Below are 12,291 nucleotides of genomic sequence, written 5' to 3' on the forward strand. Positions count from 1 at the left end.
GCGGTTCAATCGAACAGGAGATTAAACCAGATGCCTGCGACATGTATATATTTGGGCTAAATGGTTCGATTTCCCTGAATAACTTAGGTAAAAGGCACCTCTTATAGAAAATCTCACTTAATTACGAGTTACGATAATATTACGTAGTGAACGTGAGACTCATGAGCATTGTTCCTAATAAAACTGCATTATTCTTCGGTCCCGGGTTCGATTCCCGGCTGGGGCAGATATTTGTTTAAACACAAATATTTGTTCGCGGGTCTAGAATGTGCCCGTAAAATGGCAATAGACCCGCCCCCTATTACATTGGGACTAATATAACACTGGCGAAAAGTGGGTGCAGCAATGCAGCTCTGCCTACCCCGCAAGGGAGTACATTAGTACAAGGTGTGAGTGTTTGTTGTTCTTCCTTGTGATGAAAATAAGGAACCCACCATTAATACTGTATGTTGCGTGGACTGTAGTTTTGGCTGGCTGGTCTTCTTCATTAAAACCAAAGTTTCACAGTGAGACAGTATTTTATTTTATCACAACACAAGAGCACCGTACAGCAGTATTATTGTAACAGTATAGGATACGGAAGTAACCATAAACAATAAATTAAAAATATACCTGTGTTGCCATCAACATATTGCCGCCCAAGAAAGAGCAAACGATAAATTAACTCAAGAGATAACATTTGTATGACCAAATAAAGTGCAATCATGCTTAAACACTTATACCTAACATAGTTTACATAGTATTTACTTAGGCATTTTTTGTACATTAGATATTATGTCAACTCTAACTTGAAAGATACCTATCGAACAACAAGTTATGAAAATAAAGTTTATATAAACAAAGCTGACCGTTTTTAATTTATGTATTTACCTAACCAACATATTTTATGAATACCTACTATAACCATATAGAAGAGTACTTAAGTATATAATAGTAAATCTAACTATAACGATTATGCACCTAAATGTAACTAATTTCAACAGTAAACACACATGTAAGGCATATACTTTAATTTAACAAAATATTATTTAACTGCATCTTAAATGCTAATCAAGTATGTAAGTATATAACAGCATTTTACTAAATCTTAATCAGTAGTAAAACTTTATATAAGGTAAGCACACATTTAACTATAGTAACGTTTATCTAGCAATTAAGGTTGCAATTCTTTACATTATACAAACAACTTAACTAATTTTTAACTATAAGTACCTATTCATAACAACAATAGACATAGTCTTAGTAGTATCAATGACATACAATGAAACAATCTTAAATCCATAAAAAAATATCTATTTATTATCATTTTTCAATAGGTAAAACGCTTATGCTCTGCAATGACCTAGTATACAATTTACCATCAGCTGTTTTTAACTGAAAGGCTCTGACCTTGCCATCATTTCCAGGGAATACTTTCACGACCCGTGCCATGGGCCACACCAAAGGTGGAGAATTGGGCTCTCTCATAAGAACTAGTGAACCTTCAGTTACATTAGGCATAGATTGACACCACTTACTTCTATTTTGCAAAGTATTTAAATAGTACTTATACCAAGCCTTCCAAAACCTTTGTTGCAACTGTGTACATTGTTGCCAGAAGCTTAGCCTATTGTTCCTAGTTTCAGAATTATCTACCTCGGGATACATAGTTAGAGACGTGCCTATAAGGAAATGCCCCGGAGTCAGGTAGCAGTAATCATTTATATCCTCAGAGAGGGGCAAAATAGGGCGTGAATTTAGCACAGCCTCTATCTGACATAATACAGTATTTAACTGTTCATAAGTTAATGCAGCATCTAACACAATGCGCTTTAAATGATATTTCATGCTTTTCACAGCGGCTTCTGCAAGCCCAGCGAACACCGGTGCATAGCTAGGTGTGAAATGAAACTTTATGCCTTCTTTGGCAGTATATGCTTGCACAAGTCCCTGATGATCAGCAGAACTATTAAGTTTATACAGTTCCACCAGCTGGTTCCTTGCTCCTCGAAAACAACCACCATTATCACAGAATACCTCGCTGGGCAGGCCTCGTCTACTTGAAAATCGTTTAAAGGCTGCAAGGAACGCCTCAGTAGTGAGATCAGAGGTCAATTCCAAATGAATTGCCTTCGTGACAAAACACACGAATATACATACATAACCTTTGCTAATAATAGCTTTTCTAACACGCGAATTTTTTACTTTGACAGGCCCAGCGAAGTCAATGCCTATTTTCTGGAATGGTCTGCATGGTGTGACTCGCTGAGGAGGCAAGGATCCCATTAGCTGCTTCGCTGCACAAGCTTTGAGCCTAAAACAAACCAAACATTTATGAGTTACCTTTTTTACTTGTCGCATTCCATTTATTAACCAATATTTTTGATTTAAGTTAGCAAGAAGCGATTTAGGCCCGGCATGTAATAACCTTTTATGCTCACTTTGTATAATAAGTTCAGTTATTCGTGATTTTTGAGCTAAGATGATAGGATGTTTTTGCGATAGCGGTATGTCCGAGTTATCAAGTCGCCCCCCTACTCTGATCAAGCCGTCTTTATCTAAGAAAGGATGTAGAGATTTCAAGGGTCCTCGCACGCAGTTGCCCTTTCGCAATGAGTTTATTTCATCACAGAAATAAATAGATTGCTCATGCTTTATTATTAAATGCAACGCATGTTGTAACTCATCAGGAGTTAGTGTTTTGTCATGAATTTTTGTACCGCTCTTTAAGTTATTACAAAACCTAAGGATATAAGCTATCACCCTAGTCATTTTATCTATATTTGAATATTTATTTAAAATTTCAGATAATATGTCCTGTTCGATACCTGTAGTAAGTACCACTTTAGCAGGCAGTGGTGTGGTCTTGGATTTCTTCATCTCTGGCAAACTGACAGGCAGATCTAAGTCTTTACTTTCAAATTTGTACTCTGATTGCAGGAACTCTGGCCCCTCCCACCAGAGGGCGCTGTTCGGAAGCTCCTGAGGACTTATACCTCGACTTATGAGATCAGCAGGGTTAGCTGTGGATGGCACATACAGCCAGGGCCACTTATTAGTTTTCTGCTGTATTACCCCTACTCTGTTCGATACATAAGCTTGTAGTTTAGTTGTTTCAGTTTGAATCCAAGCCAAAGTTATTTTAGAATCAGTGAATAAGTACACATCATCAATTTTTACATTTTCATGCAAAGTGTTATACACTCTCTCCATTAAAGTGGACAAAAGCAAGGCAGCATTTAGCTCTAACCTAGGTATGGTTAGGGGGTTCGCGCGTGGGTTAACTCGCGACTTTGAACAGAGTAGGTATAATTTAGCCTTACCTGTTTTGTCGACCACACGATGATAAATGCAGCACCCGTATCCCGTCGTACTGGACGCATCAGCAAAACCTATTAGTTGCTCAGTTACTGCTGTTTTCGTTGGAATGTACCTATTTATATTGATAGGCTGCATAGCCGCTAGACTCCTAACAAATTGAAGCCACTCATCAGCTAGCTCAGCTGGAATACGTTCATCCCAAGCAGTATTATTAGACCAAATCCTTGATATTATACTTTTAGCTTTTATAACTATTGGACCCGCAAAACCTAAGGGATCATAGAATTTAGATATGTAGCTAAGCACTTCCCTCTTCGTTATGACCTCCTCATTGAAAGGCACTGGGCTGTTTATTATAAAACAGTCCTTCTGTACATCAAGATTAAGCCCCAAAGCCTTCATACTATAGTTACCTTTCTGAAGTTCAAGCTGACTAAATTGCTGCTCAGCCTCTGGTATGTCAGCCAATATAGAGGGTGTGTTAGAAGCCCATTTATGCAAACTAAAGCTCCCATAACTTAACATTTCACACAACTGCCGTTTTGCTTCAATTAATTGGTTTAAATCCGAACATGAATATATAATGTCATCGACATACGTACAATTTTTTATTATAAACGATGCTAGAGGCAGGTCATGCTCGTGGGTTTTTGCAAGCTCAAATAAACAGCGCGTAGCTAAATAGCTTGAAGATTTCATACCATAACTGACGGTATCAAGACGAATACACCTTATAGCCTGGCTAGGGTTATTGCGCCACAGAATGTTCTGAAGTGAAGTGTGCTCCGGGTTTACCAGTATATTGCGGAACATTTTTTTAATGTCAGAGCTCAAAGTGTATTCCCCATATCTATACAATAGCACAATGTCAAACAATTCTTTTTGCACTGTAGGTCCATTGAGTAAAATATCATTTAAAGATATTTTTTTATTTGTTTTCATACTACAATCAAATACAACCCTCATGGGCGTACTTTTACTATTTTCGTTTATTACCGAATGATGCGGCACAAAATAAATTGGATCCTCATTGAAATTGTATGAGTTAATATCTACATAGTGCCCATGCCCCAGGGCTACATAGTCATCAATAAACTTTTGATAATTTGTAAGCAAATTGATGTTCTTTTGCAGTCTTTTTTCTAGACTGAGAAACCTGTGTAATGCTAGGTCAAATGAGTTGCCTAGAGATTCATTAATGTTGCCGGTTTCTATTTTCAAAGGTAAGTCAACAGTAAACTTGTTGTTTTCAAGCTTTACTGAGCTTACAAATAATTTTTCTGCCAACTCTTGCTCTGAATCCCGCTCTTTTAGTAACTCCGGCACACTCTCCACTTCCCAAAGCTTTTTTATATTGTCACTTACATCTGATTCACATTTAGCACAAAAAAGAGATACAACCTGATCCTTTATAATGGTATCTGTTAATGCTCCGGCGATGACATGGCCAAACTTAGTGTTGATGATGCTTGGAGATGAAGATGGTAGCTGATGGTTGGTTGAAGGCGAGCGTTGGGCCTCCTCAAGCTGCAGCAACACCTGGAAAAATACACCAGCACCAATTAGCATGTTAATCTCGGATGGCTGATTGAATGACGGGTCTGCCAAGGTGATACCAGCAGGGATGTTCAAGTTTTTTAAGTCTACTGGTGACTGTGGTAATTTGCATGTGATCTTTTCCACCACATGACAGTCCACCAGGGTACTAAAGTTAGTTGTCAATGAATGAACTTGCAATGGTAAACAATAGCTGACTTTATTATTGTTCCCAGCCACTCCGATGAGGTTTAGATTGTTTTGCTCGGGTGTAAAGCCCAAGACCTCAACGGCTCTTGCTGTAATGAGTGACACCTGTGAACCGGAGTCAAGGATACATTTTATATGAACTTCCTGTCCATTTTTCGCAAATACTTTGACCCGTGCTGTTGGGATTAATATATCAGTTGCAGAGTCTCTAGAAAGGAGAACTACTGATCCTGGGCCACTTTCTTCGTCGAGGTGGAGCAGTGTGTTATGATTTTTTTTGCATTGCCCACACCTAAAGTGGAATTTACATTTGCCAGGATGTATATTTAAACATGTGTTACATAGGTTATTTTTTCTTGCAAATGACACTCTGTCTTGGGTAGCTAGTAATTTAAATTTTGGGCAAGTATATAATTTGTGATTGGTACACTTACAGTATAAGCACTCCATTGTAGAATTGGTTGTTGTTGCCAGAGTAACCTTACTCTTTGTTAAGCTTGCCGGCTGCCGTTTCCCAGATGTGGCTGTCTCGCTGTGATCGGTGTTCTCCAAAGCAAGAGCTCGCCTCTCCAGATAGGAGAGGAAATCTTGAACTGTTGGGTCATTCTCCAGGTTTCTCTCCAGCTGATATGACCTCCAGCTGTATGTGTCTAACTTACGCTGCAGAATACCCAGTAAAAACGGGTCTTTGTCATCGACATTCACCTGTAGATTGGTGAGAGCGCTCATAGTCTGGTTCACTACTGAAACAAAAGTCCTTAAATCGTTAGCGCCTGCATACTTGGGCAACTTTTCCAAGTCTAACAGGGTGTTAACATGCTCGTTTACTATCTGATATTTGTTGTAAAACCTTTTGCTTAACAACTGCATGGCTTCCTCGTAACTCGCTGAGTTAAGTGGTAAATTTTTTACTAAGTCGAAGGGCTCACCCTGAAGGTAAGATCGCAGGTAGTATAATTTCTGTACATTGTCTAGGGATTTGTCATTATGAATGACTGACTTGAAAATCTCAATGAACGTTACGTATTCCGAGTATTTACCTGAAAAACTTGGAATGTTTATACTTGGTAACTTTGTCCTACTAGAAATGCTACTGGTACCTGACTCCGGGGTTTCACTAGCACTACTATGCGACTTAATGCTTTGGTTTAACACAGTTAAACAATGAAAATATTTATCCTCGACTTCACCAACATCCTCAGTGTCTGACAAGTCTAATGCCAAAATATCCTTATTAAGCTGATCATAATCAGCAAACGTGGTTGTCAACCTATCTCTTTTTGTAATGAGAGTCTCCACTTCACTTGACTTAAAATTTTCGCTATTTACAAATGAAAACAATCGCGTTACAATACCTTTTGCATAGCCTCTCTGGGCCTTTAGAGCTTTTAGTTGTTCCTCCATTATGATACACAGTTAAATTACACAATTTATCGTATTTGTTGCGACTCTAATGTTAGCTATTTACAATTACAGTTATTTACAGCTAAACCTTGCACTAGAAATCGAAAATTGAAAGCAAATTACAAATTGTTGCAACCACCACGCCAAATAAAATAAGATGGCGAATTTGTTGACGTCGCATACGCCGTTCCGCTAGAGGGCGCAAGTTTCGCAAACGCAGCGCAGGCTTGCCAACCTAACTATTCTTACTTGACGTATGGTATGAACCAATGAGACTCGTCCGCTGCAGACTCGGAGTTCTTTGACGCGACGTGATTGGACGATGGTCGCTTCCCACGTCTCGTTGTTGATTCCGTCTTCCGTCTTCGCCGCTCGAGTGGGACGACTGGCACGATGCTACAGCGTTGCCAGAATGTTACAAAAGTAACATTTTACGTTACTTTTGACCCTCTTGTGTTACCTCCATGTTACACGACTCAATATGTTAGTTATATTTGCGTTACTTTTTAGATTTTACAGGAATTTTTTTTTTTTTAATGAAACGCCTCCAAGAATGATACATTTTTTTGTTTGTTACGTTGGCTTGTACTTGATTTTGTGAATTGACTAACGGTGTGAAAATCTTTCAACTTCATCGTGCCGCATATTCACTCACTCGCGTGAGTCGAGTGTATTTCGCAATCTTGAATCCCGATTTCTTGGCGTGCGAACAAGTGAGTTCTGTCTGGCTAGCAGCGAATCGATCATTCGGTACTTTTTTCAAAGTACCTACCTATGTGTCGTTGTTATTTTTTTTGGAATTTGCGTTGTGATTTGTTAAGTAAATGTTGCATTCATTATTTTAACCCAATAAAAATAAATGAGTTCGTTTTTTATATGGAATCAGTAATTTAATAACAAGTCGTGTTTCCAACTAAAATAAGTTTTGAGTGACATTGACTGTATGTTTTTGCTTTTTTAAAATTTTACCGAATAGGATAAGAACATTATTTTACTTTTTGTATAATAAACTGCCATAATAAGTATTGTGTCGTTTTCCTTATTTAAAAAGGTCATGTTACTTTTCTCGGGAAAATGTTACTTTTTGATCTGATTCGTGTTATATTTGACTATCTGCCACTGGCAACACTGCGATGCTATCTTCTTTCCCTTTCTCTCTTGCCGCGATATGAATTGGAATGGCGGGAATTGTTCTTGGTTTATTATTTTGATGCTATTTCTTATTTATTGCAACAACTCCTATCTTGAAGTTGTCGAAAATATATCACTGTATGACGTTCGGATGATTTCGCAGATACTTGATAGCTTGATTTCGCAAGTATACTGATCCTCCCGCCTTTTTAGTTCTTGCTGCATGCACGCATTGCGGCTCCTGTGTGCAATTTTATCTCGCTGTCCTTTCGCACAGGAAACTCCGTCGGATCGTTATGGACCAATGTATGTTGCGTGGACTGTAGTTTTGGCTGGCTGGTCTTCTTCATTAAAACCAAAGTTTCACAGTGAGACAGTATTTTATTTTATCACAACACAAGAGCACCGTACAGCAGTATTATTGTAACAGTATAGGATACGGAAGTAACCATAAACAATAAATTAAAAATATACCTGTGTTGCCATCAACAAATACCACAAATACTGTCTTATGATGATAACTGCCTACGTACGTACCCATAATTTTATCCGGATATTCAAGCAACATATAGGCTAATTCAATATAGCCATTACCAAATTATTTAATTTTATTTATAAAAGTAGTGTCATAAAACTTATTTCTTTGATTACGATTCAATGTAAGTATAAAACTTATCTCGGAAACCTGACCATTCCTTTACGAGCTACTCAATTACTTTATTTTTCGTTAATATTTACACCTACCTACCTGATAATATACAGGGTGATTATTTATTAGTGGCTATCCCGTTGACAAGTGAATGTACTCATCATAATGCACAACTTTCATTATAAATTTTCTGTAATATAATAACAAGTATTTTTTTTAATCACCTTCCTACTTATAGCATTTATTTTTTGACAAAAGTATAACAATAAAGTCTATTAATACGACATTTTCCTTTAAATAAATAAAGGTTACTTTGTTTTAGTACTACAACTTAAAAACCTACCTTATAGCTGACAAAGGTATAATTTCAGTAAGTACCTATCTCCATTTTATGTTCTTGTTTGTTTTCTTTTCGTATTTGTCCGGATTACATTTTGTAAAAGGCATTTTGATATGATTGCTCAGTCAATTTGCATAAGAATTACACGAGATTTTAAGATTTTATGTGAAAATGATGTCATGTTCCCTTACCGTGGTGCATAAAATTTGAATCCGTGTGAAATTAATTTTGCGAATGTGATAAGAATTTCATATTTTCACTGTTTACGGTAAGTATTAGTGCCTATTTATAGCTTTATTTGGATGGAATATTTTAAAAAAAAAAACACTTTTATGTTATCACTTTAATTATTTGGGGACCCGTAGATCGTATAGGAAGTAAGTAAACAGTATATTCGAATGCAGAATTAAATGTCGTTTCGAAGCACGTACAAGTATAAATCTACTGGGTACGGGATAAATACAAAGTACAAGTTTTCTTTATCTTAATTTTCTATCTACATTATTAAAAGCATTTCCACTTCAGGTGGCATTATAAAATTCCACCCTGTGCAACGCCCATAGGAATGTTACCAACTCATAGTGAACGCCATAGAAACGCCAATACACAGATTGCAACGTCAAACTTTTAACACAACCAACTCAAAGACACTTAACATAACCAACTTACAACGCCTCTCTTTATTGACGAGCGGTTAAAAATCGTCGGTATTGGATGTCGAAATGCGAGCTCCGGTCGGCAGTGCCAGTTCCCACCGGGAGACGTCTCCATCGAGGGTATCTGCGCCTGTCACATGACTCGGGAGCCGAGGTAGGCGCCCCGGAGCGTATTGGCAAAATCTAGAGTGGATGAATGTAAAAATTTAGATAAATTGATGCACATATTATTATGATTAAATTCTATATTGCACATATTTTAATTTGTACATAGGCGAACTTAATGGTAAAAGCATTATCTTCCAGTTAACCTTGGGTGTTGTGGAAAAAGTGGTAGGTAGTGCGAAAGACAATGCGGACAGTATAATTTGTTTAATATCTATATTGTTAGGTAAACACTAGGATATATACTTGCTTAAACATAAGTAATATTATACAATAAACTTAAAAAATATATTATAGCAGTACTTATTTATTTGGTGCGAATTTTGTTTATTTACCTTCAACCGTCTATGGAAATAATCAAAGCTATGGAACTAGAACGAGTTCAATAAAAGTAGGTAAATTAAATTACTATTTTCATATTTACCATTCAATTTCATTACAAAAACCTAGATAGGGCTTAAAAAACCCCCAATTCAAACAGAAACAGTCCAAAGCAATCTTAAATACGGCTGTATATATAAAACCCTAAAACTCCAGCGGTATTTTGTAAATACGCAGCCGGCCACTCGGCGCGGGCGCAACTCAAACGACACACAAAATTTATTGTTATTGGTCGGACTCGCATACACGCATCCTCACTCCACGGCTATCACGACATTACAACTTTATCGGAGCACCCACCTATTCTGGTGACCCCGCTCATTGTGGCTAAGGATTTTATTGCAATACTGTTTCGGTTTTTTAGGCAATGCAATGGTAGGAATTCTGATTTGAACGGTCTCTGATAATGTGAACATCTGTTTTCTTCTATGCAGACATTATTTTGTCCACAGGTGTTAAATCATTGTCTTTACACACAGTGAATAAAAAGTTTTGGGTTTTAATGTGTCTATTAATATACCATTCAGAATTATTATACGATCATATAGGTACCTAATACCTTGATAAAGAGACGCATACAAGCCTGCATAAATGCAACAGGATCGCGTAGCTATCAGAATCCACCCCCGCAGCAGTCTCATAAACTAGCCATACCATGGGCAATTTGTTAATGATAGGAACGAAACTACACGAATAAAGTCTACGTATCGATGTAATATCTACCATACGCAGTTTACACTCTCAACTTATGTTGTTAATCTTGATTTGCATTAAGTAAGGTCGTTTCGTGAGCTTATTTACGGATTCAAATTATCAAATGCGTTATATTATTTTAGTTGCACGGTTTTATTTTTAATCTAGAATGGCTTGTGTGTATCTATGGATTTCATTCGGGATGAAATACCTACTTAACTAAGGGCAGATTTTTCATAGTCAGATAAATGATATTTGATAAATAAAATTATTCCTCATATAACTTTTATCTGACTATAAAATAATCTGCCATAAATTATACAAGGTATCATCCCTTGTAGCCCGTTCACCCTCACTATCGTCCTAGCAACTGTAATTCCATGAAAAGTAGTTAGGTATTAGCCGTTACGAAATGAGTATATAAGTTGAATGCATTATTTGTACCTTAGCCTTCCTTCTAGACAGATATAATATAAATTATGCCAAGAGATCTGATAATGATTATATTAAGAGACTTAAACATCATTTAACATAATCATCATTGAGTATTTATTATTAGTAGGTATCCAAGACGTCGCCGTCCTCAGGTAAACACGACCTAATATTATTAAGGATACCTAAGCCAAACTAAGTTTCTCAGGTTCTTACAACAGACTCATGTCAACATCAATTACGGGGTACCTATACACTGTATAGGATATCCTGTTCACACAGCCTACTTCAAAAGCCGTCATAAATCGCAAGGCGTCCTATTCCGGCTATCAATCCTTTCACTTAAACGTTATAATTTAAATTTAAAGTCATATCATGCACGGCAATTAGGTTTTTTCCCCATTGTTATTAAGAGTCCTGATTGAATCCATCCCGGATATCGACAATCACACGGGAGAAAGCTACCTGGATTTCGATATTTAGGGCACTGGCTGTCGTACCCCAAAAATGTAAACCAGGTTTAAGGCTTGACTTGCTCGGTTTATGTAACTGATGCATACTTATTGTATTTGGCAGCGTTAAACATATGTTTAGTGCGTTTTTAGTTTTGTGGTAAAACCGTAACAGTAGGTCTTCATCATAGATATGTAAGGTACACCCGAGTCCGCATTGTTTAATGCTTCAGCTTTGATTCCCGGTAGTGTTTATAATGATGTACCTATGTAGTAGTATGAACCTGGGTGTAAAACTGTAAATGCAACTGCGCCTGCAGTTTACCCACCTACTACACTGCCGGGCAATAAAAAAGTTCCACTCATAAAATTTCTACAACAAACGACCCCAATTTTTTCAAAGATTTAATTTAAAATTGGAACAAAATATTACCGATTTTAGTTGGTAATATCCTGATGCTCTGTTAAATGAACTTCAATGTTGCACAAGACGGCATTAAGCTAGCCTTTTCCGTTTAGAAGTAATTTGGTGAAGGGGAAACTTTTCATTGCCCGTGAGTGTATAAGCCTACTTTGCTTTTTTTCAGCTAATTTGATTCTTGTGTGAGTTTACATTTTTTCGATTTCCGGAAAACACTAAACTGTACTTACTTACTCAGTTGGTAGCCATATTCCATGTTTCGCCTTACGAAGACTCTATCTCGTTAATTCTCATTGTATTAAAAGTAACTAAAATTTGTTATTTTGTCAGCAAGAGTAAAAACCCACCCTATTCGTATAAATTTATGTCACTCCCTGTAACTAAGAAATCTTATTTACTTTGGATCACTTAAGTTGCCATGAATAGGGCAGCTACCATTACAGTCTTATTATGAATTCATTATAATGCAGTTTGCTTCATAATCTACTTTGACCTCTCATCAGATATTTTCTCTATTTTCC

At 37.0% G+C, this 12,291-nt stretch overlaps 1 protein-coding gene across 3 annotated transcripts; it reads right to left on the reverse strand.

The window, feature by feature from the left end:
• Nucleotides 1-499: 499 nt before the first annotated feature.
• Nucleotides 500-6,808, reverse strand: LOC119693871. Of its 3 annotated transcripts, none has more exons than XM_048624955.1 (3): nucleotides 6,402-6,808; nucleotides 5,481-5,786; nucleotides 500-4,839 (listed from the first exon to the last, which is right to left on the reverse strand). In XM_048624955.1, the coding sequence occupies exon 3, from the start codon at nucleotides 4,264-4,266 to the stop codon at nucleotides 1,303-1,305; it is 2,964 nt and encodes a 987-aa protein (XP_048480912.1). In that variant the 5' UTR covers nucleotides 4,267-4,839; nucleotides 5,481-5,786; nucleotides 6,402-6,808; the 3' UTR covers nucleotides 500-1,302. The 3 variants fall into 3 exon arrangements, with proteins under 3 accessions (XP_048480912.1, XP_048480910.1, XP_048480911.1); XM_048624953.1 differs by having other exon boundaries at nucleotides 5,481-5,789; XM_048624954.1 differs by lacking the exon at nucleotides 6,402-6,808 and having other exon boundaries at nucleotides 5,481-5,933.
• Between the last annotated feature and the right edge of the window lie 5,483 nt (nucleotides 6,809-12,291).

This window comes from Plutella xylostella, chromosome 13, assembly GCF_932276165.1.
Source record: "Plutella xylostella chromosome 13, ilPluXylo3.1, whole genome shotgun sequence".
Classification (NCBI taxonomy): domain Eukaryota; kingdom Metazoa; phylum Arthropoda; class Insecta; order Lepidoptera; family Plutellidae; genus Plutella; species Plutella xylostella.